We start from the raw sequence: 24258 nt of genomic DNA on the forward strand, positions 1-24258 counted from the left end.
CCGTTGCTGTACGCCACTCTTTGGGTACATATCCTGTAGTAAGGCTGAGATTGAACAGTAGTTTTATGTTTGGGTTTAGCTCTTCTTGGAGTTCATGTAGGACACAGCCCAGGACACCGTCTGGTCCCATTGATGCTGTGTTTTTTGCTTTGGAGAGGGCGGCTCTTACTTGAGCATCTGAGATGTTAGGGGGGAAGCACTCTGCTGGGATAGATATTTGCCCTTTTGGTGGGGGGGGGGGAGTTTGTGCTGAACCTGTCAGCTAGGATGTTGGCAATGTCTGTGGGTTCGATGTATTTTTTGTCATTTTGGAGTAATTCTGAGCATATCTGGGAATTCCCACCCAGGTTCCTAACATAACTAAAGAAAGCCATGTGATTATCCTTAGTGTCCTGTGCAATTTTTCTCTCGAAGCTGGCCTTAGACGATTTTATGAGTGCCCATAGTTTTTTGTTAATACTGATCAGAGATGCCTTCCCTTTTTGGGATTTTGCTCTATCATGTAGTAGCTTCCTCCTTCTATTGTATAGTTTGTTTATGGCTGGGGTCCACCAGACAGGACGTCTGCCTTTGGAGGATTGGGTCTTGGTTTTATTTGGGATTGCATGATCCATGCATTCCTGAAGGTGTTCATAGAATGCATTTATAAAGGATTCTGCGATCTGGGCCGTATTTTCCACAGGCTCGGGGGCTTTGAAGGATTCCACCTCAGTTTTGAGGAGTGTGAAATTTGCTTTAGAGAAGTTTTTCATTGTGGTTTTCTGGGCAGGGGGTGGGGTCGGGATGTGAATATCCAGTGAGATTAGTTTATGGTCTGATCTTACCAGTGAGGGATACACTTCTGGTCTGGAGCATAGAGTCCCCATGTTGGTGATGATCAGGTCCAGTATGTTTTCCCCTCTTGTGAGAGTGGTAACAAGTTGCTCCATAGCATTTGAGTTTATAAATTCTAGGAACCTTTGGGCTAGGGTGTTGGAGCTAGAGTAATGCTCCCAGTCTATGTTTGGGTAGTTGAAGTCGCCCAATATAATGGTGTTTGGAGAGACCTTCATATTTTCCAGTGTTCTCAGGAAGGCCGAGTGGGGTTCCTGGGTTTGGGAGGGTGGTCTGTAGCAGGCTATAAACTGGAAGGCAGTTTTACCCACTGTTAATTGCACATGGATAGTCTCTGATGCTTCGTGCTGTGCCACCAACCTGGAGGTGTGGGTATCTTTGACGAATATTGATACTCCCCCTCCTTTTGTGGTTCGGTCCAGGTTTTGGGGCCGAAAAGCATGGTATGAGGTATAACCTGGTAGTGCTGGGGTGCTCTCGGGAGCCTTGAACCAGGTTTCTGTTACTGCACAGATATCGATGTTCTCCATGCTAAGGAGAGTTTCGAGTGCATGCATCTTGAGGTTTAGATCTCTGGCGTTGAGTAGCATTACTCTTAGTTTCTTATCCCTTGTGATACCTATGGAGGTGGGTTTGTCTTTTGAGCCTTGCCTAAAAAAGGCACTTTGGGGGAAGCAAGAGCCTTTGCCAATATCCGAAAGCCCAGGGGTGACAGGTGCAAGCTGTCCCTAGCGAAGCATCGTGGCTTGTCGAGCATGTCATCCCAGGCTGACAGGCATTGGATCCCCTTTGAATGACACCAATACCTAATCTAATTGTTTAAATTGATCATCTTGTCTTCATATTGTAGCATCATTCTTGGTGAGGGTAAGATGCTACTCAAGGTCAGGGTCATACCGGCCTGGGCTACATGCTCAGAGAGCTCCTCTATGTCTCTTTTCATGTAATCCAGGGAGGTATGTCTCAGGTCATTCACATCAGCATGGACAATGACCGAGTCATATTTGTACTTGCCTTGGAGTGACCTGAGTGCTTGTGTTATGTGGCGGATCCTAGCGCCCGACAGGCAGCTCACCATGACCTTCTCCTTGCTCAGCCTGGTGAGCGGGACGTCAGTGTGCCTGACGATAGAGTCACCTATTACAAGTGTATCAGGTGTGTTGTTTAGCCTTAAGGGCTGTGACTGTTCGGCACACTGGCTTTGTGAGCTAAGTGTTGCATGTGTTTTGTTTTGGGGTAGCGGTTGCTTGGGTGTCTGCTTTGGAGGTCTCTGCTGCTTAGGCAGATTTTTATTTAGAGCCTCCGAGTATGTTTTTGTGTGTTTATGTGTTTGGTTTGCTGTCGTGGTAGGTCTATGTGAGACTGGAATTGTAGTGAGTGTGGTTTCCTTCTCCTCCTGACTGGTTACGCCAGTACTGAGTTAAGAGAGCTTAGCCTCCTGTTTGGCTATATGGTTGCATCTTTCACATGTGTTGGAATTTGTTGGGAGGAGGAGAGGGTTGTCTGTGTACATGAGGCAGTTGCAACATTGCCTCAAGATTCCCAGATTCACCAGCTGGACCGGAGAGGAGATTGACAACTGACCTTTGGACATGCTAAAATAGTATTGGGAATTCCTTTATAATTGAAAAAAAGGGCCAGTGGGGAACACGGTACTCAAGGGGAGTTTGTGAGGGTGTAGTGCTTTTAATTTTTTAGTGCTGACTTATATAATTGCTTTAGTGAGCAAGTGCCAGGTAACTTAAATGCAATGTGTTACAGGTAACTTAAATGCAAAAACGACAAACAGTAACTTTCTTTCAAGTGAAACAAGGAAATAAGTACAGTAAGCAATGCAGATATCACTAGGGATCCACAGAAACACTGAAAAGCCACGTTTTAGGTGGAATTAATGTTTCAGGGAAATAACAAGCAAACAAACAACAGGCATACAAACAAAGCTAGATTCAGCAGGCCTGGATCTAGTCTATGCTACAGCAAACAAGGTGTACCAATTTCAGTAAGAAACAGTTCAAATATGCAGGCACTATAAGCCTTTAACCAGAAATTCCCAGCTCAGAAGGTTAAGTAAGAAGATGCATGAGATAAAGTCAACTTCATTTAGAGTGTAAGGGCTTGTCACATTTTACCCAGAGCAAAAGCATTGAACATATTTTTTCTTAATTTTCGACAGAAGGTAATGTTGACCCCATGGGTTTCAACAAAATGAACCACATCTCTTGTTTAATAATATTTATAATAAATGATTCTAATGCATTCTTCTTAGCACAGCTATTGTAAATAAAGGCTGTGAATGTTCAGTATGTTCGTTTAGCATTTTAATATTCTGCTTTTGTCACCTGCCCCTTTATCTGAAAAAAGCTCCAACCAAGTCTTAACAGCTGCACTTTCCTTATGAAAGGTCAAAAACACAAAAAGGTATTGAGTTCTATTTTTTTCCAGCTGTATTCATTGTTTCACATATTTCAGATATGTAAATCATCTTCAGGTCATAATCCAGTTGCACATTTGCAGCCATTATATTTCAAACCCCCTACTACCCACCAGTTAGGGTTACCACCTGTCCCTCTTTGCGAGAGACAGTCCCACTTTGGGCAGTTTTGTCCTGTGAAAAAAACTAAAAAATGTCAAATGTCCTGAGATTTTAAGACAAAATATATTTCTTAAGTTTTCTAAAATAGTTGCATAAAACAGTTATTTCGTATATGTAACACATAAATATTATATGAAATAGCATAAGCAACGTAAATGCTATAAAAATATGCTTTTATTTTGGCAAAAAAAGTGAAGTTCTGTCCTTTGCACTGGCCATGGGTATGATTTGTCCTGCAAAATCTCACGTTTCTACAAAAAAAGTCCCACTTTGGGCATTTGAATAGGTGGCAACCCTACCACCACTGCAATAGCTGATTATTGTTGAATTACTTTTACAGACTGCAAGTCACTGTGTTGTTAATTATGAAGTGCTGCTATTTATGGCTACTGAAGGTCAGTAGTTTCCTGTATATACATTTGCTACCTGAGGCATTTAACCTTGTTTGGCTCTCTAAAAGGATTGCAGGAGTTTGAAACAACAACAAGTGGAAAAGTAAAGAAAAACATTTAAACAATGGAGGCTTCAAAACATGTTAATGAACTTTAACAAAGTGGATGCTTAAGAAAAACTATAAATAATTTATTTTCATAAAATATTTACAGTTCAGTGTACTTGCTCAATCTTTTCTGTGACATTTCAAGCCTTGCAGCACATTTTTGAACTTCATCTCAGAGTTTATGAATGGCATTTTCCTTGTCCCTGATTAACTTCACAATGCATTGGTGTATGGAATTAAAGCAGATTTATAGTGCAGACTGTAATGTCTCTACAACTGTTCATTTTTTAACACGAGAAAAATAAGTTGTCCTGGGCAGATACAGAAGTATCAAGAATATACTAGAAATAACAGAACAAGAAAACACTGTAAACACTGAAATTAGTGTAGCTTTAGTGCTTTAAAATGGTTAGCATAACAAAAGGGATGTCCTTCCACTGTTTTTCACTAATTACATTCAGAGTTCATATCATGTTTCTAGATTCAGTGCAAATTCTCAGCCCAAACATTCATAGTGCAGTTTTTGACAGGGGGTACTAATCGCTACCATCTGCAAACAGGAAAGTAATGTCCAACACTTTACTCTCTGCAGTTTGCAATGTCAGCAAATGCAAGTTTAGCTAATCTTTTTGCGAGAGTAATTTAACACTACACACTCTTGTGCGCATTAATGTAGCTAACAACCTCAGATGCAGCTCGCTAGAAAAGGGTGCCCAATCATATTAAGGGACACTGTAGGACAGCATAACACATCGTTTACAAATCTCTGTTCTTGTCACGACAATATGCTACAGCAGCAGCTCTTATTGGTTGGAAACGACTCCATCGTTTAAAATTATCCAGTAGATTTGCTACTCTTGCTTTTATTTTAGTGTGCTGCAGTGTAAGCCCAGCAAAGTTTAATATCGTAAATAAAGCTCACAAAAACAGATCACTGCAGGCTTTCAGAGTGCAGACCAAAACTATTCTATTTCTGTGCAGCTACACTTTTACGGAAGCAACCTGTTCCACGCCACACTCCCAATCCCAACTAGTTTGTCATTAAAAGAGTCTTCTGCAGAACAGTCCAGCTACAAATCTAAACTGTTCACAACAATTCATAGGATCATAGGAGGTTATTAGGCTATTGGCCCTGAAGCCCTCATAAGCCTAGCCAAGAATTTAGCCCAAGTTTAGACCCTGTCCAGCAGGGACACAGGTGGAATCCCAGGAGTGTATTTTCTGTTTCCCATCTAGTTATTCAGGTTGCACTTAAAAAGGGATAATGAGGTACTCTGCTTGACTTGGAGAGGGAGTCTATTCCACAGATTGGGACACAAATTTGTCCTGCCAACAAGTCCTGTTGATATCACAGACCAGGTTGAGGTCACGTCTACGGGTTTCTCAAGTGGGGCTTGACTTGTGGATATGCAGCAGTCCCATCAAGGTTGAGTCTGAGATAGCTTTGTATGCCAGGCAGAGGTCACCTCCAAGGAATCTGTATGAAACTGAGTAGAGGGACAGGGCTTTTAGCCTATCTGTGTAGGGTAGGTGTTTGTAATGATTTGCCTGTCTTGGCATTCAAACCACGCACCTATTGCATGCAAAGCCAGAGCTCTACCCACTACACTAAGTCAACCTCCACCCATGCTGGCTATTCTTCAGTACAGACCACCAGCACCACATATTGTACATAAACGCCACATTTTTTACAGTCATGATTAACAGAAGTATCTGCCTTTCATAAAGCAATACTGAAGTGGTGGATCCCTTGAGTATATTTTCCTCTCTCATCACTACCATCTCTCTTAGCTGCTAAGCAGAATGCTGAAATATAAACAACGTTAGCATAACCAAAAAACTTATTTGTAAATGCACATTTGGTAATAAAAATCATCATCAACTACATAATTAAACAAAAATTTTAGTCAAAGGTGCATAACAATGCTGAGGAAACTAAAAATACTACAGTAATACCCAATTTGCAGTTCTGTAGTAAATCAGAAGTGTAATTGGAATTTACAGATTGCTATTAAACAGTTTTGAAAGTCACAGTACTATAGCTAGTACATGCGATATCTGACAGGTCACTAGATAACTGCTAATTCTATGTTATTCCAAGCATTTACTTGCAAGATTCAAACTATTCCGAGCTTGCAGTCTGAATGAAAGTAAAGGAAAGTACTCATAGGCGGGACGGGAGTCAGGACCTATTGCATTTTTCCTTCTCAAATTAGATTATTTAGATGTGCAAAACAGGAAAAAATCTGGACATTCTGTAAAAAGCTGAACAGTTGAGCTATGATCAGAAACCACACGATTCACATCACATCACTCAAACACAGCTAACTATTTTTAAAACTAAAAGGCTGCAACAGAGGGATCGTAAAATAGTTTCCGATTCCTTCGCTGCAGTTACGATGGCATTTTTTCTTTACTTACCTAGAGGCCGAGGTAAATTTTCTCCTCCTGCGGACTCCCAGACTCTGCAGAACTGTCTTAAATTGTATTGTGCATAGCTCCACTGCTGCTGGTAATCATTATTCCAATTAACAATCCAAGTCTTCACTTTTCAACAGAGTGTAGTCCTCAGGAAGCTGATGTTATCACATACGCACTTGCGTGGTGACATCAGCTGTAAATTTAAACCTGCTAAAAAAAAATTGAAAAAATCGGGAATTGAGGGGGCCACTTTGAAATTCGTGGCACCCCATTATGTTTGCCCTCAAAACTGGCAAATACAGAGGAATTCAGTATGGTTGAAAGGTATGCTCTCCACTGTCTCTCCACTGTTTTAAGATATTCTCATAAATTTTAGGATAAGACTCTTGGATCGTCAAGCTTTTATTGCATATTGTATGACCTGATATCAATAAGGCAAAGCAGACAGAATGTCAGCTATGTAGGTGTCATTCAGAATAAGAAAATATGCATATGTTCTATAAAGTATAAACTGACAGAAAATATCACTTTTTTCTGAAAAAAAGGTATTAATTTTGGTTCTCCCTTCATAAGAACACACAGATACATCAAGTACATAATGAGTTTGTCCGACAGAAAACGTAAAACATACTTGTATGCTGGGGACCAAAGAGTACCCAAATGGGTGAATAATACTACTTGTGGTACCCAACAGTATACAAGTATATCTCTGTAATCAAATTAAATATTGGAGCAGATTTTTGAGAATAATATGTCATGACCCTCAGTTACAGGATACACTTAGCTAGTGATTATAGGTATAAAGGCATATGCACAACCTTATCTTTGTGTAATCTAATTTACTGCATATATGTTTCATGTTAGTTTCACTCTACCTCTTAAGTAGAGGTCATATATCTCTCCAGTGGAAACAAATTGTAATGCCTGACAGTAGCACCAAAAGTCATCTGAAACACTGTGCTTTTATCTGTGTTGAAGACTTAAGTTAGTTTTCCATTACTGTGCATAATAAGAATTTCATAGAATTCAAATAACATAATTGGCTTTGAAACACACACACACACGCGTGCGAAAGCTATTCCACCCCATGGATTTCACTGCATCTCAGTCTTAAATAACAGAACACCACACTGTTTCTGTCATTACATGGAATTCAGGTCTCAGCTTTTATGCAGTAACATAAATATTGTGTTGTATGATTAAATATTTATATTTTTTGCTTCTGATGTAATGATAACACACTACAGCTGCATTCTGAATATGAGCTGCATTGCACCAGCCTGAGCGGAAGTTATACTTTTGTTAGATCTGATGGAAACTGAGTATAGTGCAATTTAGCAATGTTTCACTTTCTAATGGCAATGTAGGCCTGTTGGTGGGGACTATCAATACAGGGGTTATTCTTGTGAAACATTTTGACAGTTTCTAGTAAAATATTTTGGAGAACAAACATGTATGTTTGGTTATCTACTGTAGTTAAATATATGCTGTAGTTAATCTGCTTTTAGGTGCAGGCATATTAGAACATTTGCACATTAAAATTGTTAAGCTCTGGTTTTAAGTACAGTGGTAATAGATCATTTGTACATTGAATTTCTGAGTGACAGGTTGTAATTACCACTGATACTTTCCTTTTCTTCCTTAATTAAATGTCAAATGCTGGAGATGATCACTTTCAGGGAAATATAAATAGTGGCTTATATTTTATGTTATAAAAGGACATTATATTTATGAGCTTTTGAGTTAAATATTCACCCCATGAGGAAACTTAGAAATTCACGTTATTTGTAAAATGAAACTAGATAAGAGAAGCTGTGAAATTATAATAAAAAAGCAACAACTTGAAAGCCAAAGTATATGTTGTGTCTTCAAAACACACAAACATTAGCTAACTTCAGGTACATTTCCACATATGTTGTTCCAGTGGAATGTAACTCCTCCGAGAAGGTACACCATCTTAGTTTGTGAAGAAGTCTCATAAATGTAACGGCACAGTAATGTATGTTAGTGTGTTGCTCATAGAGACATACACTCTCCACTTATATGAGTGATCATTTAAGATAAATAATGTAAATTCTTTCTGCTTTGAAATGTAGCCTGAAAAGATAGCACATTCTGCATATCTCTGCTGTCTCATTGAAAGTAAATGAAATCCACAATGGTCCCAGTAATGTATAACAGCTTGATGTTGTCAGGCACGTACGTTGCACTTTGACAAACTGTATTAGTGAACATTTACCATTGATCATGTAGTTGCCGTGGGTTTTCACACAAGGCACGTCTCCTGACCCATACCCCTAACAGATAGCTACTCTGTGTGTACCTGTGATGTTTGATTATGAGATAAGAAAAAGAAATGATAACAGTAATGTATTTCAGCATTTTCCTGTCTAAAACATATATCTTGCCTCCCAAAAAACATATAAATTATCTTTTCACAGTTATCTTTCAGTAGGTCTCCGATTTTACTTATAGCCACCCCCAAAAGAAGACAGTCATTTTCTATACACACTCCTGGTGTCTGATTGTGAAGAGACCAAAATGTATAGTGGCGTAATAATGTGTTTCAGCTTGTTGCTCTCAGGCTGACACACAACCCCCCCCCCAGAAATATCATATTTATAATAATTCAATTGTGATCATGTAACTGTCTTGCAGTTTCACACTCAGCTTGCTGTCTGCTTGTCAAAAGGCAGCTATTTGCTGTGTAGTTCCCTAATTCTAGCTTGAGATGAAAGGAAACGCCCATATGACCACAAAATGTATTTGAACATTTTGCTCTCATACATGCATACAGGCACTGTCTCAGTTACTAACCAACCATATCAGTGATCACTTAACTGTTGCATTAGAACTTCTTCTGCTTTATTGGACCATCTCTGATGTATGATTACCAAGAAAGTGTAATAAATAATGGCCACAGTAATGTGTTTCATTTTGCTGCTATGAGACACCCCACACCCTATCCCCATAATAAACATAAAAAATGAATGGTCATTGCTTTTGATAGTACATACTGTTATTACTGCTCACATATATTTCTAGTGTTTTTATAATGTTTCAGATGAAAGGAATAACTGCAAGAGAAAACAGTCCCTGAAGACTGGAGAATCTGATACTGTTGTTTTTTGTGTCAGATGATTAGGACACTACTAAGTGTACACTGAAATTAATTGCTCCAGTGTCAGATTATGTAGTAATAGGACATGGATTGGATATGCATAGTACAAAAACACAGTGCAGTTATAGTAGTAGGATGATTTCCAAATGAAATCATAAAAGCATATTTTCACTATATTCTACTGGTTAATATTCATTTCCATAGTGAAGATATACAAAAACTAGAATTGAAACAGGGATGAGTAGATGTTTATAATTTACAAGTATGTAGACAAGTCTATGCAACATGAGAAGTGTGTAAACAGAGAATGTTTGTATGAGATGCTAGGTACCAAAAGAGAGGCATACAAGGGCAGCAGTGTTGCACATAAGATTAAGCAATGATAAAAATATATATTTTTCGTTTTTTCATCATATTGCAGTATTACAAATAACAGTGATATTCTTGTGTGCAGAAACAGACTCTGATGGAGTGGACACTGACCAGGGCAACTAATAATGTATTGTGAGGGGAAGTGAAAGAAAAGATCATTAGTGAAAGGCCAGATCATCTATTGCACATGCTAGCCCAGAATATCACTTTTCACTTAAGTATATTCTTAAAATTACACCATTTATGTGTTTTCTCCTTAGGAATGCCAGTGCCTTTTGTTACTACTGAAATCTTTTAATGTCAGTTATCGAGCTGAGGATTGTAACCAGGTGGCAGAATTTTTCATGCACTGTTCAAGGATCACAAAATTGCAAGCAGTGGTCTTCTCTAACTCACGAACACAACTCAACAAACAGACACACGTGAGCAAATGCATGCGTACACACACATATGTATACATGCACACACTCAGATCATGTGGCTGCACTTAAAACAAAACATAGCTTTTCCATATTGTCCTATTTGGTTTAAACTGTTAACATAAACAGTGAAAATAATACAGTCTTGATTGATGATCGAAGGCTAAATAGAACCGTAAGAGGAACTACTCATTCTGGAAGTATAGCACTAGAAAACTCTGCTACCTTCCAAGCCAGCAACCAGCATTCAACAGCGACGAGAGCTAGTAAGGTGTAGTTCATAGGTTCATAGGTTCATAGGTTTATATTAGGCTATCTGCCCTAAGGCATTTATAAGCCTAGCCCAAATTTTATATGAAAAAATACTGTGCCCATTAGTTTGTTGTGCCTCCGTCCAGCAGTGACACAGAGATGATTCCCGGGGTAAACCTACGATCTCCCATCCACAGGTCTAGATTTCTCTTGAACAGAGTCAGCGAGGTGCTCTGCCTCACATGGACCGGGATTTTATTCCACAGCATAGGGAGTCTCTGAGTGATAAATCTATCCCTCCAGCACGTCCTATTTATATCCGTGCTAAGGTTTAAGTCGCTTGCTCTAGTGGTTTTGGTGGATTTGGATTTTTTGAGGTGGAGCATGTCCATTAATTCCGGGTTGGACATGGCCTTGTATGTCAGGCACATGTCACCTCTGAGCAGGCGGTATGCGACTGAATAGAGCTGGAGTTTCTTTAATCTGGCAGCATATGACAGATTTTGGAGTCCCTTTATCCTTTTGGTGAGGAACTTTTGGGGTCTCTCCAATTGCTGCAGATGTCGGGTGAGATACATCCCGAATGGGGCATTGTACTCGATCATTGGTCTGATAAGTGAAGAGTACAGGGGAACAATGACCTCACTAGATCTGGATGTGAATCCCTTCATGATCAGGTGGGCAATGTAGAAGGTCTTTCTAACCACTTTAGCAACGTGAGTGTCAAAAGACAGGCCACTGTCAACCTGGGTCCCCAGGTCCCTGATAACCTCTTCTGTGCTTAGTGGATTGCCACCTATATGGTAGCTTGGGGTTACCTTGTTTTTCCCGAAGGGTATGACTATACATTTTTGGCGTTTAACTTCAGGCCATGGCTCTGGCACCAGCTATCTGTTTCCGTGAGTCCCTTCTGAAGGATATCCGTGTCCGATGCACTTTCCACTATGGCGCCCAGTTTGCAGTCGTCTGCAAACTTTGTCAGCCAAAGTCCTCCCATGTTGGCCTGTACTTCTGAGAAGTAGATGCCAAACAATAGGGGGCCAAGGACCGAGCCCTGTGGGACACCACTTGTGACCGGCTTGGAGTCTGACACAGCGCCAGCAACTCTAACCCTGTGGGTTCTGTCCTTAAGGCAGTTTGCAACCCATCTTGTGACATATGGGTTTACATTTAAGCTGGTAAGTCTGTGAATCAAGAGCCAACCTTCCATGGAGATGATTTCCTGCTCTTTTGAAAGAGGATAAGGCTATCAAAAGACAAAAACTAACGAACAGAGTCAATGCTGGAATAGGATGGGGCTGTGAATGGTTAAAGTTGCTTGCTGGTCTGATATAGAGTGGATATGTCTGGATATGGTACCTTTTGATAAGTATCGCATCACAAAGGATGCAAGAAGTTAATGTAAATCATCTTCAGAGACTTCTGTCTAATAGATCTTCATGTGTGCCACCATCTGGGATACCACACAATCATGTTTGCTATATCTCCAAAATATGTCCTTTAGTGAAAGGAAAGTTCTTCTTTTAGCAAGACTCTTGTGTTATGAAAATGTATTTATTTATACACCTGTTAGCCAACTAGATAAACTGATTCAGTTTCCCCTTTCCACTGCAAACAGAGGACAGGATGTAGTTAAGTTTGCATTTAAAGGTATTTACAGCACCTACAGTAGCAGCTGCAATGTGACATTTAATTCAGTTGACAGTTTAAACTGTGTACATGTGTGAAATCCCTACTGACATTTCACATTACTAATGTCTGGAAAAGAACTAATTAAGCAGTTTGTACAAGTGGCTGTTAACAGAACAAAGGAGGTGCAGTAACCTGTATGCTAGACTTGGTACCTACAGAATTATTTTTGAAGAGCAGTATATGCACAGCTTTATTAGTATTATTAGTAGTGCTGAAGTGCTGTGCATAAAACACAGAACTGCTTTGCCATAGACTTTCTTTCCAAACTCTTTTGTCTAGTAGCTGTAGCATAAGTTAAAATGTTTGACATTTTGTGGTGTGAGGGAATTTAATTGGCATTTTTTTTTTTTTATCATATCAAGCATGAGTCAGTAAGTGCCAAAAGGGGCTGTGAAGTTTTGCGCTGCTGGGGCAGATGTTACATGGGCGTAAAGAGCAAGACAGCCTCTTAGTCATGCGAGTGTTGAACTTGGTGGGCTGCAGACCATTTTTTGGACTCAGATCTTCATATGTGTCTAATGTGTTTTAAAATATTGCCACTAATGCTTCCAGAAAACCTGATTCATTTTTTGCTGCCTTAACCAAAGGATTTGTCTGGTTTTCTCTTTTTTTCCTTACAAAGGTCGTAGAACTTTCCCAAGGAGCTTCATGCGCCCAGAGAGTCCCATTCATCTAGTTCCTCAAAGTAGAACAAGAAGTTTTAATGGGGACACGACAAGCCCTCCATCGTATGATACCTGGAGCAGTCCAAGGTCTAATAATATCTTGGCAATATGTAAGTAGATCACAAGTCCTGATGATTCTCTGGTTATTTAAATTCTTTGTATGGCTTTTCAAAGGAAAAATGTTGCTTGTTAAATCTTGAAAAATCTCATAGCATGAGGTAGAGAGGATAGAGCAATAACATCAAATAAATAAGGACTAGATCATACAGGGATATGTAGAGGGCATTAATCAAAGTTTGTACATTTTTTATTTGATTTCTTAGTTGTGCATCATACGTTCGGTTTAAGAAGCATGAACTATACTGTTACTACCTTACTGCTAAAATTGCAGTTATCCAGGTGGAAAGCCATTTCCAGAACGTTAAGACATTTTTGTCTTGCATGGCTGTTAAAATATAAATGCATCATTTGAACCCATGAATACTGTGTATCTAACACTAGCTTTCCCTGAAGTCAAAATCCAGTCAGTAGGTGTTTAATCATACTAAGATGTATTTTGTGCAGGGCAGAAACTGTAGTTCCTTATCAGCCCAAACACACTGTAATAAAAAGTGGTTGCACTTTTAAGAAGTATTTGCCAGTGCTACCGTTTTTGAGTATTTCTCCTCTTCATATATAAAAGGCTGTATCTCCAAATTAATTTTCAGGAATGATGGTGGGACAGTAGGCTATAAAATAAAATCAGATTAAGCTCCTAGCTTTAAATGCTGTTCTAAAATTAAAAAAATAATAATAATTTAATTTGTATGCTATTTAAATAGAATGAAATCTGACATCATGTAGAAATATGTATTTTTTAAGTCCAAAGTGTGTGTGTGTGTGTGTGTGTGTGTGTGTGTGTGTATATATATATATATATATATATATATATATATATATATATATATATATATATATATCTTATATATATATATATATATATATATATATATATATATATATATATATATATATATATATATATATATATATATAAATATATAATATCTCTCTCTCTCTCTCTCTATATATATATATATATATATATGTGTGTGTGTGTGTGTGTGTGTGTGTGTATATATATATATATATGTGTGTGTGTGTGTGTGTGTGTATATATATATATATATATATATATATATATATATGTGTGTGTGTGTGTGTGTGTGTGTATGTATATATATATATATATATATATATATATATATATATATATATATATATATATGTGTGTGTGTGTGTGTGTGCGTGTGTGTGTGTATCTATTTTTATCTGTACAGATAGATAGATGGGTATGTATCAACTGTCCTTTGTCGAACCTTGGAAACATCAAATTACTAATGTAATCTACAAGCAATCATCGACACACTACTGTGCATGCTCTGAGGCTAATCCTTAGAACAATCAAAAGAAAAAATAAGCCCCCTTCACCCTGCTGATTATGTATATTAATTCCGGGATTGCACAGTTCCCAGGGGAAAGGGCATGCCTACCCTGGGGACTGTCAGTCTTGCACATCTGTCAGCCATCTGTGTTGTACTGCCAATAAATTAGTATGTGTATGGACTTAAACACAAAATAAGTCACAGTACCTTTAGCAAGTTTAGATGATAAATGTAATCTGAAATACAAAATTTCTGATTCTCTAGACAAACAGGCTGTAGGTCTCTTCCTCTGGAGAAATGTCTTTTTGATAAATATTTCTTCTCCAGATAAGTAGCTCTGGCCCTGCATTCCCCCATCCCCCTCCCCTGATTGATATCTCTCTCTTGTAACACGTTTTGGTTTTCTGACTTTCCCATCACTTGGGCTACATAGCCCATTCTTTATTACACCATTGTTGACACTTAGAACTTGCCAGCTATATTCACATTCCCCTTAAAGGAATCCCTTTTGCATACAGGGTATGTACAAACAATACTAGTACAATGTTTAAATGTACAACAAATATACACACTTTATTGTGGAAAACCACCTTAAACCAAAACTCTCTGTTCTTTGCATTCTGTTGTATATCCTCTGTTGGATGGCCTGTGCCCTTGCCTTGTGCTCTCAGACTGTGGGTGTTACTACCTTGAACCTATCCTGCATACTAGTAGTACTGATCAGTAAGTATTTCATTTGGTATTTCCATTATGGTGAATAGTAGACCCAGCTCCCTTGCTACGGTATAGCATTTGCAGTGCAGAATGGAATTGCTTCTGGATACTTAGTGGCATACTGTGGAATTACCATTATTTACTGGAATACATTACTTTACCTAACCAGTTGGCATAGTGGGTAAGGTCTTCACCTCAAATTCACAAGGTACAAGGTTTGATCCTGACCTCTGATCAATTCCTGTTTGGAGATTGCATGTTCTCCCTGTGTCTCTGTGGGGGTTCCTCCAACCTCTGAAAAACATGCTGAGTGTTTCCATCTGAAACTCATCTTGGAATGGAGCTGTGGGCAACAGCACAAACTCTAGATAATGCTCTATAGGGGAAATAGTTGTATAGACCAACTCCTTTTGGCATCTACTGTGGTACGCAGTATCCTCAAGCTAGGAGAACATGGATCACATAATCTGCGCTGTGGTAGGGCTAGCCCTTGATGGTGTAAAAGTATGGTTCTAGGTGATCTGGTCATGTTGCCTAAAGTGGATTGAGAACCTAGCCTACTCAGACCTATGCCAGTGACCCATGCTAATGGTGGGAGGGGTTTTGGTGCCCCTATTGGCCAGTGTGTGCCTGCTATAAAGCCCAGCAGCCCTGGGTCAATAAGCTACTTGCCAGCAGGTATCCAGCTGTCCAGATTGAATTACCTGGGATAGCGCTGTTAAATGAAAGCTGGACAGAAAACCAATCGACCTGTCAAACATGAACTAATAATTGGTACAGTCAGTTTAGGTTCATAGACAGAACAAGGCTTGGAAATGGCTGAGATGATTGTAAGGATGCTTGACATCCTATATATCCACGAAACAAGGTGGAAGGGCACTGAAGCAAAGCCACTTAGCTTGGGATCCAGAGTCGACTAAGCAGGAAGACAGGCTAGAAATGGTGTGAGAATTGTGGTAAGGGAGAGGCCTCAGAAGATAATGAGGGGTGTCATCAGAATTAGTTATAGACTTTTGGCAGTCACACACCAGTTTAATGACAGAGCAATATTCATAATCTTACCCTATGCCCCACAGCAGGGTTGTCATAGTGAGAAAAAGACTGCATTTAAACAGCAGTTGCAGGACCTACTAGCTAAAGCAGGACAACAGGAATTCATGTTAATAATGGGTGATCTGAATACACTTATCGGAACAGACAGAACAAGATATGAGGACTGCCTGGGTGCACATGTGTGAGGCAACAGGAATAAAAAAGGAGAGACCATTCTAGACTTCTGTCTGGCAAATTACACGATGATAGCTAACACAGGGTTCAGAAAGAGTGACAGCCACAAGCTCACATACAAGACTGGCCAACATGCAACTCATGTAGACTTCCTCCTAGTAAGGAAAGGGCACTGGGCTTAGAATCGATGATTGCAAAGTCATCCCCAGAGAAACAGTCAGCCCACAGCATAAAACACTGGTTGACACAACCAGCTGCAAGCAGTGGTCAGAGAAGACTCTTAAGATCAACAGAGACTAGGCTGAAGACCTGGAAACTGACTGGAGAGAAATCACATTAGTTCGAGGAATTACTCAGTGCTCTAGTACCTTAAGAAGAAGAGGAAATAGGTGGAGTTGAAAAAAAAGTGACAGCACCTCAAAACATCCCAGAACAGATATGCAGTCGAACCAGGTATAAAAACAATGTACATAAGGAAAGCTGGTGGTGGAATGCAGAAGTCCAGGAAGTCATTAAAAGAAAGAAGGAGTGCAGGAAAAAGTGAGAGATAGAAAAGACAGACCCCAGGTTAGGAAGGAATACTGGTTGGCTAACAAAGAGGCAAAGAGCGGAGTTGCAATTGCAAAGAACAAGGTATCAGAGGCACTTTACCAACTTCCGGAAAGTGACTCAGTGGGTGGTACAAAGAAGCTCTACCAGGCCAATACAGAAAGGTAAAGAAGATAGCCAGGCACCATTTGTAAGGGATGCCAGCAACAACCTGCTCACCAGTCCACTGGACATCAAAGGCAAATGGAAGGAGTACTTCCAACAGCTTCTGAATGAAGAAAACCCCACAGAAGCTGTACTGCATGACTCAAAGAAAGTAGGAGAGTGGCATTGAATACTGAGAGATGGCAGTAAGTGACACGTCACCCCAACCCCATGTAGAAAATGGGAAAAAGGAGATTAATGACAATGACTAGTGGTCCAGCTATGTCAGTTGTAGTCCAGTCTAAAGGTACCTTTATTTTAGACATGGGAATTAGTGGATTTGTAACGCCAGGGTAGATAGTTGTTTTCTGTAATTCAGGGCATGCCCCATTAGAGAATTCAGTTTCCTTCATTATGCTTAGCCAGTAAAATGTGCCTTAAACCATTGCCTTGGTTTTATCCATAGCTGCATGCCCTCAAAGATGTGGCATATCACTAAGGTTCAGAAAGGTCTTGGTACTACTAAAGTCTGGTGTACTATTTCCTCTCTCTCTCTCTGTTCTCCCTCTACAGTACGCCATTTTGCATTTTAAAACAGGAAGAAAGGAAAGACATTTGTGGTAGTTTCATTGTCCCAGTAGGTCTTATTTAATATAACCAACTCATTTGAAAGTCAGCTAAATCTGAGGTTTCTTCACTAGTAGCTTCTTGTGAAGTAGAAAGTTGTATTGTTTTTCCTGGCAGCATAGATGCTGGGGTTTCAGTGTCCCATTCTACTAGGAAAGGTAGTTCATACCAGTATTTGGTATAACTACCATTTCTTATATTCTCATTTGAGACCTTACAGTTTTTTTTTCTGGCTGAGACTTGGTGTCTAGCACCTTCATCTTTTCTTTAGTGCTTTCATTGTTTAGGTGTTTCCTATTTGTTCCTTGCCCTTCTCTATCCCCTAAAACATTTTTACAAAGACTCTTAGCTGCTGGTCCATCAGAGTGTTTGGCAAAGGATATTCAGTGGCTATTTCTTTTTTCGTGACCTTATTCGCTGTCTGTGCCTTTTGTTTATGGTCATCTTCACCCAGGCTAATACCACTGCCCATTGGTAACTGCATGTTGTCTTTTGGAAGGTTGTATAGATCTTCCTCTTTCTGCATGCTCACATGTACCCTTATTCCTTTAGGTTTCTAATACTACTCCTGGGCCTTTATAGCATCCAGACTTATTAATGTCCACATCTGTTGGAAGTTCTCTTCCCACATTTCAGAGGAATGCCACTAGTAATGCCCCTTTGGGAGCAGTGCTGCGGTGGTACTGCAGTGTAACAGAGCTTTTGAAATGTGGTGCACCTGGGAGTGCGCTTATTAGACACAGATTACTGTTTCTAAACAGCAAACTCAGAACCAAACCCACACTACTCAGCTGTAGAACGAACTCTCAGAAGTGCCCACGCCAACCCTTGGACAGAAAACACTGATTCTGCCCAAAAAATGAATTGAACACACAAAGACGAAGACAAGAAAGACGCAGTCAGAATCTCATAGGAAGTCAGGGCCATGGTCTGATATTCTTGAGGGTTCGTCCTCTGAAGCTGCAGATATGGTTTATCAGAAGTGCTACCCCCTTACCACAATTTCCATAATTTCTTAAAATGAGAGAAGTCTTGTTGCTGTAATGACTTATGTTAAAAGAAGCCCTGCTTCAGCAGGGTACAGTATATTCCTAAACTGTTTGGACTAACAGCTAGGCAGTGGAATATTGATTCTTGTCCCCATAGATACAAATTACTTCCAGAGCTTTTTTTGACATAAACTATTTGTAAATGTATTATATTTTATAAGACTGTCTTGGAATGTGAGTGTCAAATAGGTAGTGTTTTCCTTGACTAAGATTAACTTTGATCTAATCAGTAGTAGTGTGTGGGAGTGGGTACTTGTTGTTCTAAAATGCACTTTTACGGCCTCTTTATAATTTTTGCCATGAATAGGCTGGTTTAAAGTTAAGCAATACGTATATTTTCCATACCTACTCCTAAGTATATAAAAGCTGATTATTTATTTATTTATTTATTTATTTTACATTTGTTAACCGGGAGAGTCCAACTGGATATATGTCCATTTTCAGTGGAGGCTTGGGGAGAAAAGCTCCAGAGCAGTAAAATCATTAACAAGAGAAAGGCATGTTAACCAAAAAGTTCAATAAACAATATATAGAGTACACAATCTTTATACTTCTTATAGAAGTATAGTACATATAAGATAGTGAGTTAACCAAAGAGTGTATTTGCCAACATTCACAGGCTACATTAATAGATACATGTTATAGAGATGTTTAACAGCAAGTATAGCAGGAAGATAGAGTAGATAACTTCCATAACTCATTTCTACACATGAGAGACATGTTATATCCTTTAGGTTTCATTCAGTGTTCAGTGATACTATTACCCCATGCAGACATTACAAAAGCAGTACTGTTACTCTAGTTGCTGGAAACAGAGACATATGAGTTACTATCCAGGGGTAGTACAGTTGCATAATCTGTGATTCGGGAAGTGTATTTTGAGTAGTTTTTTGAACTGAGTGGTGGAGTTGTTATTTATTATGTGTGCTGGAAGGGAGTTCCAGATTTTAGAGATGAAGTGGCTATAAACGGATCTACTTGCCTCATTTTTATGAAGTGGCTATAAATGGATCTACCTGCCTCATTTTTAAAGTTTGTTACGGTGGTGCAGCAGTAGCGTTGTTGCCTCACAGCAAGAGATTCTCCCGTTCGATTCCTGGCTTGGATTGGAAGTGCCTTCTGTGTGGAGTCTGCATGTCCTCCCTGCAGTCGAGTGGGCGTTCGAAAGACATACGTTGAATGGGCGTGCCTTCGTTGAAGGTTGAGCGTCGGGCTGACAACTCGACACCATAAAAACCAACTGCCAATCATTAGCGGACCGGAGTTCCGCTGTGGCGACCCCTAACCGGGAAAAGCCGAAAGACAAACAACAACAACAACCTTAAGGAGGTGTTGGGTACTTGATCTCAGGGATCTGGTAGTGGTGTAAGGCTGGAGTAGTTGCTGCAGGGCTGGTGTATTGCCTGGATGATGTAGCACTTTGTGAGCAAGCGCTAGTTGGTTGACTTGAAGGGTCAGGGGGAGTTCTAGCCAGTTGAGTGTTTTGAGGCTTTCACAATGGTGGGTTCTAGAAGGTGATTCTGTGGCAAATCTGGCTATTTTATTGTAGCAGCTATCTAGTTTGCTGAGCTCAGTTTTTCGGAGATTGGTAAGCACGGGGGAGGTGTAAAGTAGGGTCAATAGGAGGTGTTTCCCGGCTGTGGTAACCTTAGAGTGACTGGTGAGAATTGTTTGTTGCGATAGAGTAGACCCATTTTTCTGTGGACTCTTTTTGTGGTCTGGGAGATATGAGTCTCAAATTTAAGGCTATTGTCAATTTCGAGGCTTAGCAGTTTGGCGTGATTGCTGGGTGTGATGCTGGTGTGAGAGGAGATTGAAAAGTTAGATGAGGAGGGTGGAGATCTTTGAGGGCTGAATAGGAGTAATTTAGTTTTGGCTGAGTTTATAATGATGTTTTGGTTAGTGATCCATGTTTCTGCCAGGGAAAAGCAGGAGGTGGTCAAGGGAGTTGGCTGCACAGATTATGGTGGTATCATCTGCATATTGGACTATTGAGGCTTTGGGTATGGTGGATGGTAGTTGATTAATAAATACGGTGAAGAGTAGAGGACCCAGGATGGAGCCTTGAGGTACCCCTAGGGAGACAGGCAGTAAGGGAAAGAGCTGATTTTGCCATTTTGCAGCTTGTTGCCTACCATCTAGGTAGCTCTTAAACCAAGAAATAGTAGAGAAGCTGAGATTTAGGGTGGTTAGTATATGAAGCAGTTTTTCATGGCTGACCATGTCAAAGGCTTTAGATAAGTCTAAGAGAGTTGCAGGTAATAGCAGTCCATTGTTTCTGTGGTTATTGATGGTATTAGTGAATGATGCAAGTGCAGTGATGGTGCTATGGAAGGGTCTGAAGCCATGTTGCTGAGTGGATAGTAATTTGTTTTCTAAGAGGTACTTCATCAGTTGTATGTGGACAACCTTCTCTAGAAGTTTTGATAGGGGGGATAGTATAGCTATGGGCCAATAGTTACTAAGTTCTACAGAGGTATCCTCTGTGTGCAGTGGTGTAATATGTGATATTTTCCAAAGATGGGGTACTTTGCACTCTGGGATAGATCTGTTTATTAATATGGAGACAGGGTAGGCTATTGCTTCAGCTGCTAGTTACAGATATTCAAAAGGTACATTATTGGTGGCTGTAGAGGCTTGTCTAAGTTTTTGGAGTAATTTTTGTATGATTTTGGTTGGCACTGGGTTGAAGGTGAAGATGGGGTAACTGAGATTTGTTTTGGGTGAAGAGGGTGTTTTAGTTGGGGATGGGTTGTTGGGTCTTAGTTGGTTGTTGGCTAGGTTTTGGATAGTTTCTGTGAAGAATTTGTTGAGCTGAGTGGGGATGTTGTCATGGTTGTTCACTATTTTGGGGGTGAGGGTGGTTGTTTTCCCTGGTTGCAGTACAGTGTTGACAGCAGCTAGAACTTTTTTGGGTTGTTAATATATTTATTCTGCATATTTTGGATGTAGGAGATTTTGTCTATTTTAATAAGTTGTTTGACTTTGTTACGTAACTGACGGTATGTTTGTTTGTCTATTTGGGATTTGCTTTTATGATAGTTTGTCCATGCTTTGTTCCTATCTCAGAGTAATGCTTTAGTATTTAAAGTTAGCCAAGGTGCATGTTTAGTTCTGATTCTTGTAGTTCTAGGAGGGGCATGGTGGTTAAGTATGTTAATGAAGGTAGTATTGAAGTGTAGTACTGCTTCATCAAGGCCCAGAGTTTTTAGGAGGGGGGGGTCCATTTACATAGTTTTAGGACATTATTGAAGTTGAGCTGGTTGAGGTTTTTTCTATTCCTACATTCCCTGACAGTTTCTTGGGTCCGTTGGGGAGTTTTGCTTCTTATTAGAAATGTAACTAGGTGGTCGCTGAGGGTGTCTGGCAGGCAGCCAGTGTGAGATATATGGGAAGGATGAGATACTAGTATCCAGTCTAGTATAGATTGATGTTTGGTTCTCTTGTCTGTTCTGGTGGGGGAAGTTATTGGGTTAATCCATGTAGGTTGATATGGAAGACAGGGTTTAGACTGGAGCAGTTGTCCCAGTCAATATTAAGGTCGTTTAATAGGATGTTTTCTTGGAGAAGGGTGTTGGTTATCCATTCTAGTAGTTTTTCTGTGATTGTAATATTGTTCCCTGGGGGGATGTAGCATCCTATAATGTTGATGTGTTTATGTGGGTTAAGTTTCAGTTTAGTGAGGATGAGTTCAGTGGTATCTAAGTCTGGGGTTGTTATGTCTATTTTTTCTAAGATAAGGTGAGTTTTATATAGTATTGCTACTCCTCCACCCCTTTTTCCTACTCTGTCATTTCTGATTATATTGTAGCCTGGTGCTGTGATTTCTTTATCTTGAATTAGGGGCTTAAGCCAGGTCTCTGTCAGAATGACAATATTTGGATGGTAAAAAGAGATTAAGGCATGGAGGTCATGGACCTTATTTAAGATGCTTCCAATATTTAGATTTATGATGAGGAGTGAGTTTGTGGGCCTTTGGAGTAGGGTTGTATTTAGGTCTGGGAATGGTCTGTCTGGAATGAATGGGCCTGAGTTGGGGTGTATGTCACCGCAGCATACTAGTGCTGTTTTCAGGTGTACATAAAGTTTGATTAGTTTGATGATAAGTTTTGTGTACTTAAGAGTGGTGTGGGATTGGCTATTTGATGGGTATAGCTTGTGTCTGAGGTGGTGGTTTATGGTGGTGTGATAGTTGTAGGCGGTTAGTTGTAAATATGGTATGGGGTTTCGAGTATTGGGAGATGTTCCTTTATAAGAGATGAATAGTGTGTAGGTAAGTGGTGTTTGGTAACTGGTAATGGTGGTTAGCAGAGTAAGGGAAATGATGGAAATGGTATATAGTAGGAGTTGAGTGTGTGAGGGTTGAGATGTTGATACCATGGTGTAGGTGTGTAGGTTAGTAGGAGGTGTTGGAAGAGGGCAGTGTGAGGTGTGATAAACAGTTGATAGAAGGTGTGTGTGTGGCTTAATTGGATGGCAGGTTTGATTGGTTGGGGTGTTGTAGGTGGGAGGGGATGTAAGTGGGTACGATGATTAGGTAAAAAGGAAATTGAAATGGGGGTGGGTGGAAATAGGGGTAGGGTAGGGGAGCAGAGTGAGCCCGAGAGTAGTGAGGGCAAACAGAGCTGGGACAAACTCCTCCTGTATTTGCTAGAAAACCAGTCAATCACAGCGGAATAGCTTGTGGTTTCCCCCCCCAGGTAGGTCAGACCCTTTCTGAAATCCACTGACTTTAACTGTTACAATTGCCAGATTGCCTACATATGGCTGTTGAGGTTAAAACAGTAGTGTAGTGTGTGCAAGGTTGCACTATGTATAGCTAGGAATGAGTAGGAACAGTTTAGGAGTGATAGCTGGAAGTAAGGCTCTCTATTTCGGGCTATGGAATTAGTAGGTTAGGTATTTAAGGGTTTGTTGCCATCTAGTGGTTAAAGTGGGGAGAAAAATATATCTAAATACAAAGTTTTTTGTTTGCCGGCAGTTTGTTTTATCCGTGTGGTTGTGCAAGCCAGTAAACATAAAACACTTCTTCAAACATTCATTAAGTAATTCTAACCTACACTTTCAATTTCCCTTTAGGTTTCTTGATAGAGGGAGGGTAATTCTTTATTATGTTCAGGTCGGGAGGGTTCACAAGGATTGGGTTCCTTCCAGTAGGAGAGACCCCCCCCCTTTTATTTTGGTGTCTGTCTTAAGACTTTCAATTTCCCTTTAGGTTTCTTGATAGAGGGAGGGTAATTCTTTAATATGTCAGGTCGGGAGGGTTCACAAGGATTGGGTTCCTTCCAGTAGAAGAGCACCCTTTTATTTCGGTGTCTGTCTTAAGACTTTCAATTTCTTGATAGATAGATAGAGGGAGGGTAATTCTTTAATATATTCAGGTCGGGAGGGTTCACAAGGATTGGGTTCCTTCCAGTAGCCGAGCACGCTTTTATTTCGGTGTCTGTCTTAAGCGGCTTACACGGACCCCAGAGATGCCAAAACGAACTGTATGAGGACTAAATTAAAAAAAATATGTAACATTGTTAAATATTTCTGATTTGTTGTTACTGAGGATCGCTTGTCTGTGATGAATAATGGCTTGTTGTTTGGAACACTACCTGGGTTTCATGATTTTTGGAAATGATTGACTGAGCTCATCACCGAAGTTTTAAGA

General features: G+C 39.9%; 1 protein-coding gene across 1 annotated transcript in view; it reads left to right on the forward strand.

Moving 5' to 3' along the window:
- LOC122798357 (mitogen-activated protein kinase kinase kinase 3-like) overlaps positions 1-24258 on the forward strand; it is a 749834-nt gene that overhangs the window by 591854 nt on the left and 133722 nt on the right. Inside the window, exon 11 of the mRNA XM_044067209.1 lies at positions 12826-12978. Coding sequence (XP_043923144.1) covers positions 12826-12978 — 153 coding nt within the window. The remainder of the gene's footprint in view (positions 1-12825; positions 12979-24258) is intronic.

Source organism: Protopterus annectens, chromosome 3.part1 (assembly GCF_019279795.1).
Source record: "Protopterus annectens isolate FY-2018-M chromosome 3.part1, PAN1.0, whole genome shotgun sequence".
Taxonomy (NCBI): domain Eukaryota; kingdom Metazoa; phylum Chordata; order Ceratodontiformes; family Protopteridae; genus Protopterus; species Protopterus annectens.